The sequence below is a fragment of the Synchiropus splendidus genome, chromosome 4 (assembly GCF_027744825.2).
Source record: "Synchiropus splendidus isolate RoL2022-P1 chromosome 4, RoL_Sspl_1.0, whole genome shotgun sequence".
NCBI classification, from domain to species: Eukaryota; Metazoa; Chordata; class Actinopteri; order Syngnathiformes; family Callionymidae; genus Synchiropus; species Synchiropus splendidus.
The window spans coordinates 18,815,789-18,839,679 of NC_071337.1; the positions used below are offsets into that span (position 1 = coordinate 18,815,789).

General features: G+C 43.4%; 2 protein-coding genes and 4 non-coding genes across 9 annotated transcripts; 3 read left to right on the top strand and 3 right to left on the bottom strand.

The window, feature by feature from the left end:
- The first annotated feature begins 1,883 nt into the window (after window positions 1-1,883).
- Window positions 1,884-18,304, top strand: mapk11 (mitogen-activated protein kinase 11). Of its 4 annotated transcripts, none has more exons than XM_053863613.1 (12): window positions 1,884-2,028; window positions 10,817-10,946; window positions 11,007-11,065; window positions 11,197-11,308; window positions 12,764-12,793; window positions 12,880-12,927; window positions 13,000-13,114; window positions 13,180-13,251; window positions 14,291-14,370; window positions 14,505-14,583; window positions 14,662-14,835; window positions 16,053-18,304. In XM_053863613.1, exons 2-12 carry the CDS (start codon window positions 10,932-10,934, stop codon window positions 16,121-16,123), a joined length of 855 nt encoding a protein of 284 aa, XP_053719588.1. In that variant the 5' UTR covers window positions 1,884-2,028; window positions 10,817-10,931; the 3' UTR covers window positions 16,124-18,304. The 4 variants fall into 4 exon arrangements, with proteins under 4 accessions (XP_053719588.1, XP_053719589.1, XP_053719586.1 ...); XM_053863614.1 differs by lacking the exon at window positions 1,884-2,028 and adding an exon at window positions 2,755-2,884; XM_053863611.1 differs by lacking the exon at window positions 1,884-2,028 and adding an exon at window positions 3,597-3,918.
- Window positions 2,531-2,613, bottom strand: trnal-cag (transfer RNA leucine (anticodon CAG)). Its single transcript has one exon. It is a non-coding gene; the product is annotated as a tRNA-Leu (tRNA).
- trnal-cag (transfer RNA leucine (anticodon CAG)) lies at window positions 3,406-3,488 on the bottom strand. The gene has a single exon. It is a non-coding gene; the product is annotated as a tRNA-Leu (tRNA).
- Window positions 7,896-7,978, top strand: trnal-cag (transfer RNA leucine (anticodon CAG)). Its single transcript has one exon. It is a non-coding gene; the product is annotated as a tRNA-Leu (tRNA).
- A 718-nt stretch (window positions 18,305-19,022) lies between the features above and the next one.
- On the bottom strand, window positions 19,023-19,094 carry trnac-gca (transfer RNA cysteine (anticodon GCA)). Its single transcript has one exon. It is a non-coding gene; the product is annotated as a tRNA-Cys (tRNA).
- Window positions 19,095-19,158: 64 nt separating this feature from the next.
- On the top strand, window positions 19,159-23,754 carry mapk12b (mitogen-activated protein kinase 12b). The gene is made up of 12 exons (XM_053863616.1): window positions 19,159-19,864; window positions 20,316-20,445; window positions 20,508-20,566; window positions 20,805-20,916; window positions 20,988-21,017; window positions 21,762-21,809; window positions 21,883-21,997; window positions 22,121-22,192; window positions 22,546-22,625; window positions 22,700-22,778; window positions 22,844-23,017; window positions 23,626-23,754. The coding sequence occupies exons 1-12, from the start codon at window positions 19,746-19,748 to the stop codon at window positions 23,688-23,690; spliced, it is 1,083 nt and encodes a 360-aa protein (XP_053719591.1). The 5' UTR covers window positions 19,159-19,745; the 3' UTR covers window positions 23,691-23,754.
- The last annotated feature ends 137 nt before the right edge of the window (window positions 23,755-23,891 follow it).

Genomic DNA, 23,891 nt, shown 5'->3' on the forward strand with positions numbered 1-23,891 from the left:
CTCACTACTTGTTTGGATGCCTTATAAGCTGTGGGAGGTGAAGGAGGTCTGCCCCAATCCTTCTTGTGGTGGGCATCAGCTGACTGGGGCAGGGCTGCATCTATAATGTGGTCACTGAGAGACTAACTTATGGGAAGTGCAAAGCCTCGCATGTTTCCTGGAGCCTGGCTGACCTCCAGCAGCTGGACTTGGCTTACAGGTCAGAATTCCATGTCACCATACCTCAACGGTGATTGTTGTCTCTCTTCGTGAAAATGAATTCAGCGGAGCATTCTTAATGTTGTTTATCTTTTACCAAGGTACGCTTGTGACGTCCGGGTCGTTTGGCTGCTGCGGGAGAGGAGCCTGGGTCAGATCAGATCGCCTTATGGAAAAATGTCACTCATCACTCCAGAGAAGGCGTCTTCAATACCTCAAAGTCAAGTGGCGGCTGCTTTACACCACTGCCTCAAGTGCTTTGCACTTGGTGATGCATGGCTTGGATGCAGCTGCTCGACCATGGAAATCTATTCTATGAAGCTCTGTGTGTACTGTTCTTGTGCTAATCTGAGGACCACATGAAGTTTGGAGCTCTGTAGCAAATGTGCAGAAAGACAGCAACCTCTTTGCACTATGCGCCTCACCACCTCATGGCTCAGTTGCTGTGGTTCCCAAACTCTTCCATTGTTACAATAAAGCTGGCAGTTGACTGTTGTATTTTTAGGAAATTTCACGATTGGATTTGTTGCACTGGTGGCATCCTATGACAGTTCCACTGTTTCACTGAGCTCCTGAAGAGCAGCTCATTCTTTCACAAGTGTTTGTCAAAACAGTCTGCAGGACTTGCTGCTTGATTTTGTACACCTGATTCTCATCATGTGGATGGGTGAGCAAATACTTTTTGTAATATAGTGATATTTGTGCTGTTTATTGTCCTTTCAATTATAGTTCATAACTGCAATAAAATACAGCAGCACTTCTGGGTGTGAGGCAAGTGAAATGTACATCACTCGATTGATTATGGACAGTTCAAGCCATTCAAAACATTTGTAGTAGTAGTATCTCTTAAAATATCTTTTCATCCTACAGGACAGTGATTCTGTTTAGATTCGGTTTAGCGTGAAGTGATCAACATATTGATTCAACATGTTTCGATACACATTTGAGCTAATACACTTAAATGCTTTTGGGATACAACAGAAAGAGTGCAGAAAGTCAGTAGAGGACTGTATAACTACGCCAAACAGGCTCGTATCTGTACTAAGAGTAAGGTATGGTAAGTGCATGAATTAGAGGTCAAGCATTCACACAGCAGTCTGTTAGGGTGCTTTCACACCAGGGGTTCTGTCTCAAGACAAAGCTCTTTCGTCTCCGCAGTCCAAGATGTGAACACAAGTGAATTGGGTTTTGGCCGCGGAGTTCATCCCAGTTGGACCCAGAGCTGCACTTTGTCTCGTGAAACTCTCAGCAGGTGGTGAGCTTCACACCTCTGGCGACTCAGCGCTAGATGCCGGAAACTACGTGTTAGGTAGTTGGTTAAAAACTTACTTCCTATTTCTGTGGCTAAAAATGAATGAAATGTGTTCTTTTCTTTCTCATTTTTCTTCTCACTCTCTCTTCTTTTCTTCCCCATCTTGCCAAGCAAAGACTTTTGAAGGATCGTTCAAGAAAGTAAGTGTTGGCCAATTGCATTTCTCCCTTTTCAACATTCTAAACCATTCTCTGTCTTCACTCTCCAAACGGTTTCATAATTTGACCAATCAGAGTGAGGAAATTTGACCAATCGGGAGCGACCAGAGCAGTTGTAAAAAAGCGGCAGCGCGCTTTGTTATGTCCAGGACATTCTATTACAAAGGACAATAATATAAATAAAGGACATTCATTACAGTACGGAAAGCGCGTCGACAGAATTTTGTAGTATTTGCACATTCATGGCAGTGCACTGTGATGTATGACAATGCATGAAAACTAACTTTACTATGTGTCTCACCTGCTTTTATGGATGTTTTGAATGGATCAACTGTGCTGTATCACATGAGTTAATATCATGTAAGTAGTAAAACTTATTATTGTTTGTGACATTCAGCCTGCTAATGCTAACAATGTGGTGGGAGAGTTACTCAGCTGACATGTCAGTAGTTTTTGTCGAATAATTCATTCCTCTGGCACCAATCACTTATGCTCGATGTCCTCGACCTCCACAGAAATGGAGAAAGCTTTCGGGAGTTGTTAGTTGAAAACCCCTCTTTGTCAGTAGATGGCGCCATCTACTGACAAATCGCCACTTATCAACCGCTAAATTGAAGTTGCAGTACAGTACATCTTAATACCGCTTGTGTGAGCTGCTTCATTCCTGTTGTTGGAATACGGCCACTTCTGAGTTTCAAACTCAAAATTTCTGCGTTCAAAACTCAGAAATAATAGGTTTCATATGTCCAATTCCTGCGTTTGCCATCGTTGGTTCCCACCACCATTTTTTTTACGATTATTTTCATGGCCCTTGAACGTCGTCGTTATACATTGATCAGATATTTAAAAGAAAAAGTTGTGTTGTCAGAAGTGGGATTCGAACCCACGCCTCCAGGGGAGACTGCGACCTGAACGCAGCGCCTTAGACCGCTCGGCCATCCTGACAGTGAGCTAACACCGGAAACGCGAACCATTTTGGGATTGTTCCGTTTTCAGCAGGGTAATTAAATGTTGGCCCGTTGGCCAATTGCATCTCCCTTTCCAACATTCTCCACCAATCGCTGTCCTTGCACTCGGAACAGCTTCTCAATTTGACCATTCAGCAGCGAGCAGAGTCGTCGTAACAAAGACTTCACCACTTTGTTACTTCAGTGAGGCAAAGACATTAACTACAGTACTGAGCCCCTCGATAGACTTTCGTGTTTTCAGCGGTATGGTGAGTATTTACACGTTCACCGAAGTGCTGTGTGATGCATGAAATGCATAAAAATGACTTAATTCGTGTGTCACTTTATCGCTATATTGTGGGGAACCGTTACCTGAGAGGAAAGTCGCCCGTTGTTTATCAATGTTTGTAACGGTTCAACAGTTCATATCATGCATGTAGCACGTTGTGAAGCTGTCGAATGCTTGTGTAGTTTTACTCAGCAACTGGAAGGTAGAGTAAGTGGCACGAGCTGTATCAAAGGTCGATGTATTCGTCATTACTACAAATGCAAAATCTCCGTAACCACACACACATCACATCATAATGAAAAGCATTCGACAAATGCGTGTTGTGGATTGTGGCTTTTGTGGATTGTTGAAAGTTGCAAAGTTGCAGTATTTCTTAATACCACTTGGGTGAGCTGTTTGATTTCTGTTGTGGGGCGCTGCGCGAGGAACGTGGCAACCTCTGATGGCCACTCAATGCCACCGTTATCATATAAATAAGATATTTAACAAAAATGAAAATGTTGTCAGAAGTGGGATTCGAACCCACGCCTCCAGGGGAGACTGCGACCTGAACGCAGCGCCTTAGACCGCTCGGCCATCCTGACAGTGGACGCAAGGTGGCGACACTAACCCTTTTATCGCGAGTTATGTCTCGAAAATGCGTATGAATTGGCGAATGTTTTGAAGTGTAGTGAAGCATCGGACACGCTGGTCAACGCACACACACGCCCAGATAATCACACGGGCAGAAAGTGAGACGTGCAGACAGTCAGGCGGAAGGATCGACGGAGGGGGCGGGAGGAGGCGGCTGTCACTGGCCGGTGCGCTGTGGAGCATTAGCGGCGGCAGCATCTGCCTCCACGCCCGGGTCCTCCTCTTTCTCTCACCCGCGTTCAGCCGTCCAGCTTTCATTGTCAGAGACATGTCGGCCAGGCCTGGATTCTATCGGCAGGAGCTGAATAAGACGGTGTGGGAGGTTCCCGAGCGGTACCAGAACCTGACGCCGGTGGGCTCCGGAGCTTATGGATCGGTGTGGTGAGTGGCTCTGCGCACACCTCCATTAAAGCGTGCAGTCGACAAGTCGTGTATCAATGATAAATTGTGTGGGTGTTTTCGTTTGACTCATTGGCGCAACATGGGTGTCTCGACATGGGAATTTCCCGTATTTCATCTGAGCTGATGCCGAACCTGCCCCACGCTAACAAACCCTCCTTTTTGTCTCTATACGGCTGCTCCCTTGTTGCCATGGTGATAACCCAACCCTTGCAGTCGATATTCATTTAGCAATCATAGCTGGCTAATGGGTCCAAACCTGAGGGAGAAGAGTTGGTGTGGTCATGTGACTCCAGAAGCGCCTTCTCATATTGGTTTCACAACAGGAGTAAGTCGGTGCTGCAGTCACTCCGACACTGTTTCCACCCATTCTGTGGGTCTGTAGTCAGGTCCGAGGGCAGGTGGTGAACATACTTCAGTCAGCTGTGGCATGTTGACACCCTGATAATGGCAGTGGCACCTGCAAGACGGGATCCATTTCAGGAAGACCTTTTGGTTGCAACCTCAATCAAAGGAGCAACAGAATTGATCATAAAGTCTCCAGTGTGCGGACAAGTGCATTTTTCTGTCGCGTTGAGAAGTAGACATTGAGTTCCATCACGTCAGCCAGGGTTTGTGGCCGCCAGTAACTCGGCGGTGGCCTGATGCTTCAACTTGTGCAGTGCACTATGGGATCTGAAATAAGACTGCTTCCTGTGGCTTGTCACATGAGCCATCAATAATAGACGTTACGAAATGATAGTGTGGGCCACGCAGTTGTATCAACATTACAAGTTGTGAAAAATATGTCAATTCATTTGGACATTGGTTAAATTGAGGCCTTAGAAAAAAACGATTTTGGTCAAGGTCAGAACAGACAAATCCCAAATGTTACAGTTGAGGAACTCAGGCATTCAGAAGTCCCTGGATTATTATAGAACAGTTTGAAGACGCTTGTCGTCAACATTAATGACCACAAAGCTAGTGATATCATCCTCCTTTTTTAAAAGCTTTGCTTTACATCCTCTTATCAATAAAATCAAATTTAATCTGCTGCTGGCGCGTCTTTATGACTCGCAGTAAAAGCTTTTCGAGACTAACATCTCACCCATAATGCTGCTTTCAACTCTTCCGAGAAAAGCACAGGAGCCGTGCCGTGACTTTGCACGTTCTTCTCCGTGAATGAGCCCGTCTGAGCGGAAGTTTCTACTCCCACAGTCCCCACCATTGATTCTTGTTCTTGCAAAGCCTAAATTTAGAGGCCAGGGGTTTATCTTTACTGCCTGCCTGGGATGCAGTCTGAAGATGATGCTGAAGAGCTGCTTTCAATAATTCTGGAATGTTTTATATTCCTGGAGCTATAAATGACCTCAAGTCTTCCCAAGTAAAACATCGATGCATGCTCTTAGTGACTCAACCATACGCTCGGACTTTGCTTCAGCCTTTATTGTTGTTGGTGTCGTGTGTTGCAACCTTTGTACATAAGGTATGGATTCCTTTGATGTCTTCTGACACCTGAGTAGTTATGGTCGTGCTGATAGTTTTTCACTACATATGGAGGTGTCCAGGAGCTTAATGATGAATTCTGCTTTGAGAGCCCTGTTTACTGGGCGACATCTTTATTGTTTATGATGACTCATGATGAGTTTATCCCCCTTTGTAGAGCAATATGGACAAAAATTTCACATCTCACTATCATTCCAGATATCTCCAGAAAACTATTTAAATTTAGTGAAGTAAAAAAGTTCTGAAAAATACAAACATAATACAAAAGGATGCAGAAAGTCAGATGAAGAACAGAAGCAGCAAATGGTTAGTTGGTCCCAGCAGTACATATTTTATAGTTCTTGACCAATGTCTGGGTCACAGTATGAAGCCATGTATTTATGTGTCTTGGGTTCAATGTAGTGTCATGCGGTAAGGTTGATATCTGTGCATCACTATGATAAAAGTGTATGTAATAATGTGTATGTACTCTGCGATGACCCAGATATAAACCTGAGATTAATATGTCTAGCTGTGTATATTTGTCTATCATATATCACGAGTTGATCACAATAGGATTGTTACCTCTTATTTTATCTTTACTCTAGCATCTAACAATTGGGAAGAAGAGTGCAGAAAGGGTGCAACATATTGTAAGGTTTAGAGCCTCTGAAAATAGGTCCAGAAGCAGGGTTAGAAGTAGAGGCGAGTATTGGCTGGAACCTCTCAATAGGATGTGTGGAAGTGTGACATAGAGCTACAGTTGCAAAGAAATTATAACTTTCTTGCAGTGGTGTTCACAATGTCATTGGAAATTATTCATTGGTCATGTATTGCTGTGTTGATATTTTTCACATCTCCAGTTAAAAGTGACACAGATGATGATACTGAGGTCGACGTTAAGGTTGGCTTTGAAAGGCTTGTGTTCGGCAGATATTTTGGGGAGGTGTGACTCGGATCGTGGAGAAACACACAATGTTGTTGTCCATATATGAATCATTTAATCTACCAGTTAAATACGCACCACCTTTGCTAAAAGACCTTATCTACTTAACTCAACTGACCTTTATTTTTAAATTCAAGTTTTATTGCTTATCGTCCAGCCTTTACTAAAGGCAAAAACCCATTTTTACCTCGATGATGCGGTGCTTGTGAAATAAGACGACCAGACAAAGACATTCCTCCACTAACCTCCCACTTTGTTGTTGTCGAGCTATTGTCGCTGACTTTTCATGGTCAGGAGTTGGGGGATGGGGGCGTCGGAACATGGCATGTATTTATATATTAGCTGTGATGGGGGTGCAGATTCTCAGTCTCTGGGGTGAAGACATATTCGAGCTGAATTTCTGAAACTGTCTCTTGAGATTGTTAAGATGAGTTCAAAGATCCAGCAGGAATCTGTAATCCTCCATGTTCACCAGAACAAAGGAAAGAACATTACAGAGGGGCGGATGAGAACACGAGATAGTGAAGAGGAGAAGGCAGATAATGTAGCACAGCTGAGACACACTAGAGCACAGACGTATTAATGCGAGCCATATTTATTAAATCCACTCTGGGTGTAATGCTGCCCTCCAGTATTGTAGGAAATTTGGTCAGTTCCTGAACTTGTGTCTGGACATTACTGTGCATTAAACATCCGGTCCTATTCAAAAGAGAATAGAATCAGAGGTGATGACGTTGCCTGGCTGTGGAAAGCCTTATTAACAAGATGACTGTTGGTGACACCAAAGCAAAAAATGTATTTGTGGTTTTTCACACTTTGGACACATTGTGATTCATACCCGAGTACCGTACCGGGACATATATTCTTGGTACGTTACTCCTCCCTTTAAATGGTCACAATATGTACGTGGGTCTGTTTCATACATTCCTGCATTTGTGTAGTGGGTTTTGAAGCATATGGTGAATATGTGACATGACACTCGGTGCTTCAGTAAACCATTATGTGATGAGATACATTTGCTACTAAGTGTGGTATTAGTGGTACTGGATGCATCGGTCTCATTATAAATGCACCTAGGTATGACAGGTTGTGACATTATAGACTGTAATACCTACATAGTTTGGTCATGACATGAGACTGCCTTGCACCGATCCAACTTTTATGGTCCCGATACTGACACCTGGATCGACCGCGAATGATAAAGTGTCAACCAAATGTCACCAGCATTTTGCACATGTTGCATGTAACTGTTGCAGCATTCTGACGGGAACTGACTGTGACACCAACTTGAGCTCTAAACATAGAGTTGAAAAGATCTGCTTCCCTAATTGTCCCTTTTTCACAATACTTTGACTTGATGAATTTAAGATGCTGGATCAGGTCGATACACGATTCTGTGCATCCCCTGTAAAAAGTCAGGGTCGCAGTCACACTGTGATTCTTACTATCGAACCTGTAATATAACACCCTGCATGGGTCATTAGGGCTTTGAGCAGTCTGCCTGACAAACGCTGGAGGAGGAGGGACCCCTTGATCCTATGCTAGCACAGTCAGGATGGCCGAGCGGTCTAAGGCGCTGCGTTCAGGTCGCAGTCTCCCCTGGAGGCGTGGGTTCGAATCCCACTTCTGACATCATGCTTTTATTCCATTTCTGAACATGGAAAATATCCTCACTGCGCTCAGACATATCCTGAATGAATGGCACAGTCAGGTAGTGACTCATTTCATGCTGCGATAACCCCAACGTTCTTGACCTCAAACACATTTCTCAAGCTGCATATCACCCCAGATTCCCTTAATGCCAACAAACCCAGGAAGGCAGAGAGATCTAGAGGTGTGTTCACACCACTGGCTACTTTTTAGTTCCTGTAACTCCAGTCATCCGTAGTTGGTTGCTAGCTTCAGTCTTGATTGGTCGTGGTGGTACTTGCTCAGCTCGCGCACATCATGAAATGTAGTTCAGTTGCCAGGGGGCGCCGTCCCAAGTTATTGTGGATGGTGGATTCAAGATGGCGGAGCTAGTGCTGAAAGTGTCTCTACTTATTCAATAAAAAAAGTAAAAAAAGGCATCATTTGTTTCCATAAAACTGTCTGTCCTACAACAACTTCACTGACGCCCAGTGAAAAATGAATTAACTTCAAACTCCTTGTATAAACTTTTAATGGCGTTCAGAACCGCTCTCACCCACAATACCCCCCCTGCTGAACTTCTATGGGCGGCTGAGCCTTCAGCCACTCTTCTGCCGAACTCTGAGCACTATACAGGTATACCCTGACATCACAACTCTGTCTTGTACTGTAGCATATTTGACAATAAAGTTACCTACCTACCTCACCAATATGCGCCCTTGAATCTTAAATTCTATCCATTTTGTGTACTGTTGTGTTTTATTCTACACTCATTTACTACTGTTTAGTGTATACAGCAACCTTGAGTTCTTACAAATGTAATGTGTAGCCCATCTTGTACATCCTCCCTAGTCATGCTTATCTTTTTAAAGTCCTCGTCCATGTCCCCAAATCACATCAATGAACCCCAATGGTTATCTTCCTTGCCTGGTACTTCCATTTCGCTACATGTGTCCAAACCATCTGAGTCTGGCCTCTCTAGGTTCTCCACTTGGTGGCCCTGACATAATTTCTCTAAACTTGTTCTTCCTTGCCACTTCCAATGACAATGTCATACATCATGGCAGGCCTCTCTCAGGTCCTATGTAGCTTCTAAATTAGGTGTTTTAGATTTAACTATTTTGCACAGGTTGAAGGGTTGCTCACTGATTTATTATATAATACATAATCTAAAGCGCCATTTTTAGTGTCAAGACCTTGTCAGAGCGTACAGTGACCGAGCAGAACAGCAATGATAGCATGCATGGCATTTCAATTTTTGATTTATATTGGAAAAAATGGCCACTGTTTTGTGTGTGTGTCAATACAAGACATTTGCTTATGCATTCTGAATTGAGTTTGGTCTCTGTCTTGGTCAAGTAGCTATTTATGATGTGATATGTGCCCTGGGACGATGTTTTTGCCATGTTTTGGTAGCTTTACTTCTTATGTCAAGTATTCCAAACCTAACAGTGGTACTGTTGTATAAACAATTAACAAGGGAGCAGAGCTCAGCTTCCCTGATTTCAGAATGCTGCGAGACTTGAAATGCAAAATGGATGCGGTGAGCTGTGAAGCCGGAGTCATATCTGGTTGATGTCAGGAAGAGAAGTGTAATTCCTGCTTCTTGTCGCAGCCTGGCTGCTGATCAAACTCAGTGGGAACATCCGGCCTGGCAGCATGGGCTGTGTGTGTCGATCTCTGAAGCGTGTGAGCTCTTTGCTGCGTAACACTGCAGCCATGTCAACTGTTCAGCCCTCGAGAGTGAGAACAGGTGTTCATCTGTTTTGGGGACTTTGTCCCAGAGAGATGATTTGATGTTGTTTCATCCTCACATTGAACATTGATAACAGTCAAGATGATACTCACTCTCAGAATGGGAAACATTTGGCTTGATATTCGGTTTTCACTCCTGCTGGAGAGGCAAGCGACTGACCCGTTGGAACCCAATACTCATGCCACAATGCCCATCAGAGCCTCATTGTCCCAAAACCAGAATAGCAGTTTCTGCTGCAGGAAAACAGGTTTGTGCCTGGACATACTCACTTTCCCCAAGGACAACAACCACCTGAATGGATGAAATGAATCCGTACACTTCTGCTACTGGACTTGTGGAGACCTCATGGAGCTTGGAAAACAGCTGATGTCAAGTGTGAGCGAGGTGTAACAGGGAGTGAGAGCCGCCCTCTATCTGCCACAGTCAATGGCTAATCACCTTTTGGCATCACTCCAGGAAGTGGAACGCTCTCTCTTTCACTCAACTGCTTGTCTTGCAAGCGACAGTGTCTGACTTCACCATACCGGTTCAGAGTCGCTGTGAGGTCATTATCGTTAATATGTTTGTATCAAGCCTGAGACAACTGTGGGAATCTGGTTACATTCCAACAACAAACAAGAGGTTTTAATGGCCCGGGATTGTTGGTAGGTGTGAGTGTGTGTTAGTCGTCTGTCTTTTTATGTCCCTCCTGCGATTTTTACCAAGTAGGTGGGATCGACTCCAGCCCCCGTAACAGTAATATGCGCTGTTAAGTTTCAGTTGTAGGATAACACGTGATGACAATGTGGCGTTACTCCACCAACGTCTTATTATTGGAAAGACAGTCTTTCATAAGCAGCACATTCCACCTTCAATGAATGACTAACTGAACTCCCTTTTCGAATCATTCCTTTCACTTCTGTATTTTTCTGCGTTGCATTTCCTTCCCCTTCTTTGTTCCTGCTACCGATTTTCTTAGTCTGAAACTCTCCAGTACCAGGTCTTGCTCAAGACTCGTGCTTTACGTATTATCTGTATTTAAACATGAAAAACCCTGTCCAACCCTGGTTCATGAAGAACCTGACAGACCTCTCCTCTTGTTACAGTTCGGCCTATGACGTGGTGTTGCGACAGAAAGTGGCTGTGAAAAAGCTTTCCAGGCCTTTCCAGTCTCTCATCCACAGTCGCAGATCCTACCGGGAACTCAGGCTGCTCAAGCACATGAAACACGAGAATGTGAGTTTTTATAAATAACCTCTGCTCCTCATACTCTCAGTGACGGTGCTTCTCCTGCAGGTCATCGGGCTACTGGACGTCTTCTCACCCGCGTCCTCGTTGGAAGACTTCAATGAACTGTAAGTCCATCACGTGCGAGTATCATCCATCACACGTATCAGGCTGTTTATGAGCTTCAGGGACCGGGAGTCTGAGGGTTGCCATGGTAGTGCCACTGAATCACACATCAAACACTCTGTCTTTCCTGCAGGTACCTGGTGACCAACCTGATGGGCGCCGACCTTAATAACATCGTCAAATTTCAGCGTCTGTCAGACGAGCACGTGCAGTTTTTGATTTACCAGCTTCTGCGAGGCCTCAAGGTGAAGCAAGTCGTGGTCTATTTGACACTATTTTTGTCTAATAGATTTAAATACTACATTTTATTATTTAACTCAATCTGTTATTTTCTGTTTTCTACGTATCCTTTTATTTATTTATATAACATTTTTTTAATTAAAGTAATTTTTAATTCACCCAATAATTTTAAACACAACCTAAATACAACCTAATACAGGTTTTACACAGGTTATACAAATTAAAATAATTAAATAGAAATTAAAACACAACGATAAAGTAAACACTCTAAACAAGACAGCAGCCAATCAGATTGTACTTAATTTACACAGTCGTCTAAGGTCAGTATGTTTTTGATGTCCGGGGGTTGAGCAAGTGTCCATCAGTCCAGCTACCTGTGATCATCAGTCTGTTTTAATATATTGATAAAAAGGGTCCCAAATCTGTTGAGTATCCATGCATCTGTTTGAGGTTGGGTTGCGGGAGCAGCAGCTGAAGCAGTACAGTGGCCCAGACTTCCCTCTCTCTGACTCCTCCCACATTCCCAGGTCCACTGTCAGACATAATATTCCCGGGCCAGTACAAGAAGCCAAGAAGGAAGACTAAACTAAAAACTTAAATAACAGTGCAACATTCAACTTCTTCATATAATGTAGTCAAGGTTTCTATAAATCAAACTTCAATATGTCCTGAAATGGTCTGAACAGTCAAAGTAGATCTCAAATACTTTATAAAACTCTTACTGTGGACATTTTCATATAATTTTGTTGTAAAAATAATGAAGATTTAATCATTTTTCCCACTCCTTGGAAAGAAGTACTCTTTATTTATATCGTCATGGAGATGTGGCAACATGCAACATCGTTTCTACGTTTTCTTCCTGTGCCGTTTCGTCACTTACATTACATCTCTGTTAGTAGTGCTTGTGTAGTCTTGTATCTATGTCCTGTCAGGTGTGGAATTTGTACTCTCACCGCCACGAAAGAGTGAACCTAACGTAGCAACATACAGTATGTTCTGAGACGTGGAAGACCAGAGCCTTTTCCTGGTCACCTTCGAATCCAACCTTTTTATCCTCAGAAATGTTAACTTAAATGTTAACTTAAACTTATGTGAGAGACTTGATTTTGTTCAGTCGAAGTACATTCTACTTCAATTTTCACTTGTGTTCATGGGTTTGAATCCAAATTCTGACATGATTCATTTGTGTTTTACTTGCAATTCAAGTTCTACTCAAACCAGTTGTCAATAAAACCCAGGACTGTCCAGGTGGAGAAACAATCCTCCTCACACTCCAGCCGGTAAACTGACTACTGCATTTACCGGCTGGTGGAGTCAGTTTAGGCTAGCGGTTGCTAGGCATCATACAAAAGCATCTCCTTGTAGGAGTGTCGGATCATACCCATCTTCACTTGTGAACCCTGAGTTGACTTGTTGTCTCTCTTCTTGCCCCTCCTCCTTCGGTGTCATCGGGAAAACAGTACATCCACTCGGCTGGGCTGATCCACAGAGTGAGTGTCCATCCCAGGCTTGAGTAAGCACTTGACACTGGTGCGATCAGGGTTTCGGAGCTGATTTTTTCCTTTTCTCCTCTCAGGACCTTAAGCCCAGCAACGTGGCGGTGAATGAAGACTGTGAGCTGCGGGTGAGTCTCGCCGCTAGCGCTCACCAAAGGAGGCTGTGTTAGAATTGCACATCAACGTACTAATGTCTGCAGATCTTGGACTTTGGATTGGCGAGGCAGACTGACGACGAGATGACGGGCTATGTGGCGACCCGCTGGTACCGAGCCCCAGAGATCATGCTGAACTGGATGCACTATAACCAGAACGGTAGCAGCTATTGTTAGTGATACGATTGTGGATCAAAGTTGTTCATCCGTATTTGCGTGTCACAGTGGATATCTGGTCGGTGGGCTGCATCATGGGAGAACTGCTGAAGGGGAAAGTCCTGTTTCCAGGCACTGACTGTATCCTTCATCTGCCTGACGACGGCACTTCCTCCACCGCAGTGCAATCCTCAGTTAGCCACCTGAGGTTTCAGTGGATGGAGACTTTCAGGGATTTGCATCACAATCTGTCTTCATTTGGGAGAGAAGAAAGAGGAGGAGAAAGTGCTGCAACCATTAGTCATCAGTCCAACTTTTGGACTTTGTAGCCCCAATTGCCAAAAGTGTCAGTATTCATTTGTTAGCGTTGAGCTAGCATTTTTAATATCTATCTTTGATCATTTCATCTACAAATTTTTGCGACACTTTGAAGCAGATGATGGAGGCCAAGATTAATTATTAATAGAATTTTACATGAATAAATAATGTGATGAAACTCTCATTTTTACACTTGGCAATGTTCTGGAGTTATGAGTTCACTTTATTGATGAATTTACAGTAACAATCTGAAACGTTTGCAGCTGAGGAAAAAAGTCTTAAACCCACACAAAAAAATGATTCATAACAAGACTCACAAAGTGAGTCTCAAAATAATAAGAAAAAGTTTTTAAAAAGTTGAATGTGAATCCAAACTCTTGGCATGAAATACATATCAACAATGCACACAAAGGTATACAATAACGTGCAGTAAAAGAAATGAAAGGATCTATCAATGAAAATTCCAGACTTGAAAAAATAGAAAAAAAGGAGAAAGAGGAGAAACCCAGAACTAAGAGGTTGACTCGACCAAACAAAAAAATAAAATAAGAGAAATAAAAAATAATTCATAAATAACAAGGAAATATGTCTAATATAGTAGGTAAGACTGTTGCACAACATTCAAACATGAAAAACAACAACAATGACATTCACCACAATAACAGTAAATAACAGTCAATTGAAGCAAAAGACAAACAAAAAAGGTGACTCTAGATACTATTGAGAAATGTTCACTATTGTCCAGAGGTTAACCTTAAAATATACCAAAAGTTAAAGGTGGAAAAATGATTTGAGTGTACATCAACGGATTCATCACTTTCTCACTTTGAAATGATACGAATGTTCCTGAACGCCGCTCAAGATATCGACCAGCTGAAGAGAATCATGGAGATGGTAGGAACGCCGACACCAGACCTACTGAAGAAGATCTGCTCTGAACATGTGAGGCAGGGGTGGTGGGTCGATTGATCTGATCGACTGAAGGACTCGGCTGTTGATTGACTTGTCGGCTCCTGCTGATAGATGAGTGTGCGATTGTTTGGTGTGAACTCTCGACCCCTGGTCTTCCCTTTCAGGCACAGAAGTACATCCAGTCACTGCCTTTCATGCCCCAGCAGGACCTGGAGAAGATCTTCAGAGGAGCCAACCCACTCGGTCAGACAGCGCTATAAATATCAACTACACGTGGTGCTTTAAACACAGTGTAATAAAGTCAGTGCTTGACTCCTCCAGCTGTAGACCTGCTGAAGAGAATGCTGGTTCTCGACTGCGACGGTCGGATCTCGGCCAGCGAGGCTCTGTCACACCCATACTTCTCCCAGTACCATGATCCGGACGATGAGCCGGAAGCGCTGCCTTATGATCAGACACTGGAGAGCAAAGATCGCACACTGGAGGAGTGGAAAGGTGAAGTTTGGGAAGCAGTTATACACAAAAAACAATTAACCACCCACAGCTTGTTAACTAGAGTTCAGTCGCCTACACCTAGACTACTGGTGCCGAGTCTTTTGCTAGCTACTCTTCACACTTAACCCACCTAAACTGTAGCAGCTTCAGGTGACTCGCCTGACCTTAAGGTTTACTACCTAGCTCCTCGATGCTGCTATTTGTTTTAGACCTATGTTTTTCTGAGAATTTTCAAAAAATGAAACTTTCCATGGGAAATTTATGGGAATAAATGGAATGAACTAAAAATGTTCAAAATTGAAGGTTGGCTCTCCATAGGGAACTTAAGTATAATTGAGGAAACTTTATCATAATCTTGACTAAAACAAACAGATGCCATTCAGATACACTTGAATATCCATGCCATTCCACGATCACGTGCACAGAGCGCAGAGCTCTTTGCAAGAGAACTGCAAAAGCTATTGGTGATCAGGGCTGCCAACTCTCATGCTGTTGGCATGAGACATTTCGAGCCAAGTTAATTTATCAACACTCCACGATTCCAGGGTTCTAGGGTTTCTGCGTGGTCTATGTTCTGTTCCACTTTCAAATAGAGCTGTACTAAACCTTTTGTAGGATGTTCTCTTATGACTTCTGTTTATATTTGTGCTTGGCTATAATATATTCCCAGTGAGTTTTCAAATTATTCCCATCATACCCTTTGTTAACCCGAACCCGTTCAATGTGTCCAATATGGTATATTGAAAATTCCCAAGATAAACTACCCGTGGGAATTTACCAGAAATTTACTGTACCTTTGCAGCCCTACACCTAAATGGCATGAATCTAGCAGTATACACTTAGACAACTAGTATGAAATTGTAGAAATCTACACTGCATTGTCCACTCTTGTGATGCAGACTGGATCATTTAGCCCAGAGGTGACCAGACGGTCTGTGGCTGTCGACCAGTACCTCACAAATGTTACGCAGGAAGATGGCAATACTTGAAAATCAACAAAAACAAATACTTGAGATAATAAAAGGCAATAAAGCTGTCATAATTGGCAATAAAAGGGTGTCATAATTTGAGGATTTGGATCTTGGGATGATAAGAATCCACCTTACGCTTGTGTCAACATGCTATTGCTTTCAAAGTTAAAATAACCTGGAGGATTTGTGTTTTTAAAGTACCAGTAATTTAACTCTAGTCAAACTTGACTTTGCTCCTGTGTACAGAGTTGGTGTTTGAAGAAGTGAGAGGCTTCAAGGCTCCCAGCAAGTCTGACAGCCTCCAGGCTGAGCAGTGAGACTCCTGAAGAAGAGGTTCAGGACTCGCGGGCGGATGCGCTCACGCTCGGACTGTCTTGAGTTAAGGCTCGGCTGCCTTAACTGGATCGGATGCACATTTAAACATTGACAGGGAATACTTCAGAAGGATGTGACGGCTCAGCAAAAATCTCACCGAACTGGACTCTAGTATCAAAAGAAAGAAAAGACTGCACTCTAGAAAATCCAAAGGTTCAGATGTCGTATCTCATATCTTAAAGGCTTCTGCAGCAAGCATCATATCACTGAAGAGCTTAGCGTTCATAATACTGCATGATTCTGTGTGTTTTATATCCATGTATTACGGTATGTATTTGCCTTTACTGTCTGTTCTACATCATCTGAAAATCGGACCAAACCTTTAATCTACTGAGCTCAGCGGGATTAAGATGGCGACATGGCTTTACAACTTTTGAGGGACACTAGTCAAAGTATGACTAAGAACTTCCCCAGTGGGGAATACTGAGGTCAACCAAGCTATTTCACATCTCCTCTCAACTGGACATGGCTGCACAACCTCACCAGAGAGGCGTTCTGACAAGATGCCCAAGCCACCTCTCCCATGGCGTTTCTTGATGTGGCGGAAGTTCTGCTTTGAGTCTCTCCTGGAAGACCAACCTCCCCTGCCTATTTCTAAGAAACAATCCAGACTCTTAGCACAGAAAGGCAATTTGAGTCGCTTATATGATGGATTCAGTCTCCATCTAGACCTTGTGACCACAGGTGAGAATAGGAATGAAGCTCGACCAGTGAATGGAGAGCTTTGCCTCAGCTCTTTCATCCATCTCAAAATGCCATTGTTACCTCACTTGTGAATCAGACCACTAGGTACAAGAACTCCTCCACCTGAGGTAAGGACCTCATCTGCAACCTCGACAGCTCATCACCCTTTTTCCACTGAGAACCATGGTATTGGACTTGGATGTCCACCTTTGGTTGTGACCAGTAATGCCTGAAGGTCTTGGCTTGACGAAGCCTTCGGAATCACATTGTCTGCAGAAAGCAGCGATGACCACCGCAAGTGCAGTGAAGGCAAATGACTCAGGCCACGGGCTAAAAGCTGTCTTGACCAAGTGTGTGTTAGGCTAATGCTATTGGGGAAATGGAGAAGTACAGAAGGAGACACACTCTGTCTTACCAAACAGGCACACAAGTATCAGGGGAGCTGTTTTTCACAGCTATGATGTTGTTTCTTAAGTTGGCTGCACCAGTTCCTCAGTGTTGCAATGTACTTATTAGTGCCACAGTCTGTAACAGTTGCAGCTGATGACCACACAGGGATGAGGAGCTCATGGAAGACTTCGTGGATGTTGACCACAGGAGCTGAAGTTCCTCGACTGACACCTGGAGCGTGTCCACTTCACAAGTGAGCCGATACAGCTTCAGTTACGTGAGTGAAAAAGATGCACAGCTGATACACTGGCCTCAACCATGTGAAGTGTAGTTGTCATCGTCTCCTCAGTCTTTCAGTGGTGAGGTTGTTCTGAAGTCTGATCCTTACATTATTATTATGATTATTATTATTGGCATTCACCCAATAAGGCAAATATTCTCTTTAATCATCTGTTGAGTTAGATCATTCCTCCTGGTCCTTAGTGCACATCTATCACACTGGGTACAACTTCAGCAGTCGTCCCACCTCTGACCCCATTTGTAGCAGAGAAGGGATTAGTGTATTTAAAAGTCTTCAAATAACCAAAGGTGTAAATCGTCTGCCTGTATAGCATGGCGTGTCTGCCAGTTTGAGGGATCTAAAGAAGAAACTTAGGGAGGGTTTGATGTCACACCACAAGAACAACCGTGCATGGACTGATTTAAATGTGGACAGGTTGACATGAGTCATACTTGAATGGTAGAACCTTAGAGGAGAGTACAATGTGGAATGACTTTCTAATACCAGGATGAGGGTCAATGCCTGAACCCCTTAAATGTAGCCTTCTGTGCAAAACAAGAAGCACGACGATGAGGACTCTGTGAGTTCCCGAATGTTTCTTTCTGTGCCCATGTGAATGTCGTACATGTGGTGGATGTGATTAGCTGAATAGAGCAACCGAATGTTAGTGTCTTTTCGTCAAGTTAACTGTGCGATATGGTCTGGCCACTTCCTGAATGTCAGTGTTGTGATGCGAGGTTGACCAACTGCTGAATAAACAGGATTTTCTTCTAAAGGATATCAGTGTTGTGTTTTAAACGTTAAGGAATTATGAAAAAAATATACTGTAAACATACATTAAAGACATACACAGAACATACTTATATGTTTGTATTATTATGATATAAAGTAAGCATATAGCATAGAGTAAATATTTAAGGACAATAAGTGCTAATATAAATTAAACGTTTTTTGTTTCATTTTAAAATGGTAGTTTAGACTGGTTTACCTGTTTTTTTGCTTAGTATTTTAAGTCCTTTTGAACGACCTTAATTTGTTAGCAGATTTATGACAGCACTGTAGTTTTTAGTCAGAAAATAATCATATTGTATCACTTTTTTAAATTGCATGAAAGAGAAAAACGATTTTGTGTTTGTATGACTACTGTGGAGTCAGTGAACATCTCATCTGGAACTGTCTGAATGAAATCAGGTGTGACCGGTGGATGGAAAACTGTGTGACATATTTCACTTTGGTGAAAGATACGTAGGTTCATGCAGTCACAGAGAAGATAGAAGATGAGGTTTCTTTTGCTCTTTTATTTTTGTGTCGCAAGATTTCTTCAGCAACCAACTAATGTCCAACCATTACTGAGTTGAGTCATTTTTAATTTTAGAAGAATGAAATAAAATACAAGTCGCAACATAGGTTAGTCATTTACCAGTTGAACAATGAAATAAAATCAAAGTACGTTTACCATTTCAATTAGCAAAAAAAAAAAGGTAGTGAGGGGGCACCCGGATTTGAACCAGGGACCTCTTGATCTGCAGTCAAATGCTCTACCACTGAGCTATACCCCCGCGCTGCAAGACAGTAGAACGTTATGGTTATAACGTCAGTCATGTTCAAAATGAAAGGAAAGTTGTAACTTGTGCTTGCCCCAGAGATCATGCTGAACTGGATGCACTATAACCAGAACGGTAGCAGCTATTGTTAGTGATACGATTGTGGATCAAAGTTGTTCATCCGTATTTGCGTGTCACAGTGGATATCTGGTCAGTAGAACGTTATGGTTATAACGTGAGTCATGTTCAAAATGGAAGGAAAGTTGTAACTTGTGCTTGCACTCGTGTATGTAATTGTGTTTTTAACACTACTCACCGATAGATAAATAATATTTGTTATTAATAGATGAGAATTAATAGATAATTCCACATGACATGATGTGTAAAACGTGTTTAAATAACGCACTGTGTTCCCGGTGTGTAGCGTTAGCCGCAGTGGCTAACAAGCGCTAACAAGTGGGTCTCCCCCACTTCGACACACCCAAACACTGCAGCCTGGGGGTGTGTTTGTGTGTGTGCGTGCGGTCGAGTGTTTGCTTTGTGATGTGCCGGACTTTAACTCACTCCAACACGGCGGACTGTCACCGAGTTCACTTGGACCGCGCAGGAGCCCACTAACACGGAGCTAGAACCCAAGCGAACCCGTCTTGTTTCGGTGCTGAGAGGATGGCCCTTCGCTCCAGGACGGGGTTTTACCGGCAGGAGGTGAACAGAACTGTTTGGGACGTTCCGGAACGCTACCGCGAGCTGAAACAGATCGGAACCGGAGCTTACGGAAGCGTGTGGTGAGTGTTTGTGGTCGGAATGAATCATAACTGGGAGCGGAGGACACGCGCTGTCAAACTTGCCGTTTTATTTTGACGTATAGTGACGATATTTACAAAAGACAAATACACCCCGTGGTGTTTCTGACTGGTAACTTTACTCTGTAACTGTTTGTGCTTTAGTTTTCAAGTTTCTGTGTGTGAACATTTTTGGGGGGGTGTGGTGGGGGGTAGACTCCACAGCTGGCTCTGCAGGGCCTCACATAGAATTGCATTGTCTGGAATGGGGGGGGTCAACAAAGGCCCCCACCCCCAGCTACATTGTTGTGCCAAGTCAAAGAGCAGGATTTAAGAGCTGAAAATGCACAGGCACAAAGGTGCATTGAGCTGCGGTCAGCAGGGGAGACGGCTTGAATTAATGCTGCCTCATCATCAGCTGGGCCCCGGGTTTCATCTTAATTTCCTCCCTCAGTTCAGCATGGGACCGACGGGCCGCCACACAAGTGGCCATCAAGAAGCTCCACCGTCCCTTCCAGTCCAAGCTGTTTGCCAAGCGGGCCTACAGGGAGCTGCGGCTCCTGAAGCACATGAAGCACGAAAACGTAGGAGTGTTCAACTGTGTGTTGTGAACGGGCTCAAGCTGATGTATGGCCTTCTGCTGCAGGTGATCGGTCTGCTGGACGTGTTCACCGCTGAGATCTCTCTCGACAGGATTCGGGACTTGTAAGCGTTATTCATTTGATATAACTTGGACTTTGTTCTAAGCAAACCAGGAGGCTGCAGGTTCTTGATCCAACTACTCAAGCACATGTAGTTCAAGCATCAGCTGAAGCAAGCAGCACCAGACTGACAATCCACTGATGACAGACACCTGTGTGCTTGACTGGTTGGATCAAAAACCCGGACCACCTCTGCCCTTTGCTTGAAGAGCCTCTGATCTAAATGACTGATTGGTTGACAGTTACCTGGTGATGCCGTTCATGGGAACCGACCTGGGCAAGCTGATGAAACTGGAGAGACTGTCGGAAGACCGTGTCCAGTTTCTGGTCTACCAGATGTTGCGAGGACTGAAGGTGACTCATTGCAGAATGTCTCATCCGTTGGATATTGGAGTTGAGCATCGGCTTTGCTTCTCTCTTCACAGTACATCCACTCGGCAGGGATCATCCACAGGGTACGTGTCCTCCATTCACCTCTATTAACCTCTGCTGTCTGAATCTGTGTCAGAGAGACGTTTTAACCCTAAATTTGAGAGTTAAAACGTCAAAACAATTGTGTCATTACCATCGAGTCCTGGTTAAGGTTAGCCATACTGTATGTTTATGATGGTGAGGTATAGGATGAGAGGCTGGGGGAAGCATTATGGCAATGAGAAACCTCCAACAGTCGTGTGTTTGAATGTGTGTGTGTTAGTGCTGGCGGCTGTATTTCTGTGCGACTGTCACAAGAAGGAATAAAATGGAATAAACGTGAGTATGGTGACAGTTTGGTGATATGATCCACAGAACATATAAAACAAAAAACAGAAAGCCTGTTGGAAGACAAGTTGGAACTATAACAGAAACTACTATTAAAAACTATAAAATTCTGGGATGTTAAAGGATTAATTTCAGGCGATGAATTACTGACAAAAATAAGCACAATCACAGATTAATGCCATATAAAGTTTCTTTCATGGGTGACAGTTTTCAGTTGCACATCTGGAACATCCACGACAAAGGAGACGAACTAAATGAGAGGGCTGGATGGAAAATTCAAGTATACAAGTCCTAATGTTTTTTGTGAAGCTTCATCCTGGTTTCAAATATTAAAATGCGGTCAATCACGAATCATTAATATAAAAGGTCTAGATTGTTTCTGGAGTGCCTCCCCAAATTCTGTCTTCCTGTCCAGATGATTGAGTTCTTCTTCTTTTCAGGACCTTAAACCTGGAAACCTGGCCATAAACCCTGACTGTGAGCTGAAGGTTTGTGAGTTTCAGGACGCACCGATCAAAAGCTGATGACCACATGACACAGTTCTGAACTCTCTCGCTCCAGATTTTGGACTTTGGTCTGGCCAGACAGGCGGACGCCGAGATGACGGGCTATGTGGTGACCCGTTGGTACCGTGCCCCCGAGGTCATCCTCAACTGGATGCACTACACACAGACAGGTCGGCATTGAGACACATGCACTCAATATGTTGGGTCGTCTAAAGTACAACTACTGTGGTCATAATGTATTGGCTATTCTGTGTTATCACCGGAGGAGACTGAAATTGTTTTTTTTTTCCCAGTGGACATCTGGTCAGCTGGTTGCATCATGGCTGAGATGCTACTGGGGAAGCCGCTGTTCAAGGGAAATGATCGTATCCTGCATTTTATTTTGTCTTCTACCACACGGTGAAGGAAAAACACTTGTCTTGAGTATAGATGATGATACCACTTTCTTCAGCTTTCATGGGAGGAAGTAGTCAAATCAAGTAGTCTCCATTTTAGAGACCTATAAATACCACCATGTGAAGGTGTTTCGGCTTCAGAGGAAATCATAATAATGAAGTGGACTGATCATGGTCTCTTCTTCACTCCAGAAACAGTGTAGGGCAAAAAGGTTAGCTTAGCCTGATGGTTGCTAATGACTGCAGTGCATGGTTGGTGTCTGAATCCACATGAAAGGGATCTAGATCATAAATGCCCAGCTTGACCCTTGACCTCTGGTCAGATCTGGATCAGCTGCGAGAGATCATGAAGGTCACAGGGACTCCGACACCGGACTTCGTTGCAAAGCTAAAGAGCCAAGACGTAAGCTCCTGTCTACTGTCCACAGAAGATCATGACTTGTCATTTACACGGTGTTTGTGTGTGAACCCAACCAGGCCAAGAACTACCTCAGAAGCCTCCCCAAAGTGCCCAAGAAAGACCTGCACACCATCCTCTCCAAAGCCAGCACCAGCGGTATGTCTGTTCTGGTTCCTTCCTCATTGATTTGCATCAGTACTGACTGAGCTTCTCGTGTTCAGCTGTGAGTGTTCTGGAGAAAATGCTGCTCTTGGACCCAGACGAGCGGGTCAGTGCTGCAGAGTCTCTGGACCTTCCTTTCTTTGCCGAGTTCAGGGACACGGAGGAGGAAACCGAGGCACAACCCTACGACCAGACCATGGATAACACCGACCTCACGCTGGAGCAGTGGAAACGTAAGTGAGGAATAAAAAACACAAATGGAAGAAAAAAATATGGAAGGCCATTCCTGCCATGTTAAAAAAATGTAAAAGTCACCTGGGTAAACGGTCACTGGGAAGAACAAAAATCACCACAAAGTCATCAGGAAAGAAACAATTACGTGGGGAAAACAATCACCAGGAAAAAAGACACAAGAAAGATAAAAGTGACCAGAAGAAAAAAGTCACCAGGATGAAAACGGCATTGACAACTTTTTTTAATGGACGTCATTGTCATATTGACAATCTGACCTTTACATGTTTAAAGGTCGGATAAAATACAAACATACAAACTTCACAGACTTTTTCTGATGGTTGTTTTTTTTCTTGCAGGATTTTTTTATTGACTATTTTTTTCCTTCTAAATTTTTACAATTTCCTTAAGCATTAGTCTTGTAGTAGCTAAGTCTTGTATGTGCACATGCATGTCGTCGATACTAATATTTTCCAGACTTCAGTAACAAATTGCACTAGATCCCCCTTGTTGGACACCTACTGCCAGATTATCAGACTAAGAAGAATGAAAGAAGGGGAAAAATCATCATGCATTTTTGCTAAAATATAAACTTCTCGTGTCGTTGCAGGTCACACGGTAACAGAGATCTTGACCTTCCGTCCTCCCAAAGATTCTAGAGAGACGTGTCTCTAGCAACCACTGTAGCAGCAATGTTGTCTTCTGTTCGGCATTTTCCCTTTTAATTTTTTCAATAAAGCTTTTGTAAGAAAACCTGGGAGTATTATAATCATTTGAACTGATAGAAGACTTCTTATTGCTACTTACTGCCCACTTTTTTTTCTTGGCATCTCTGGCTCCAACAGTCTTTGTCCAACACGTCCCCTGAATCTCTGT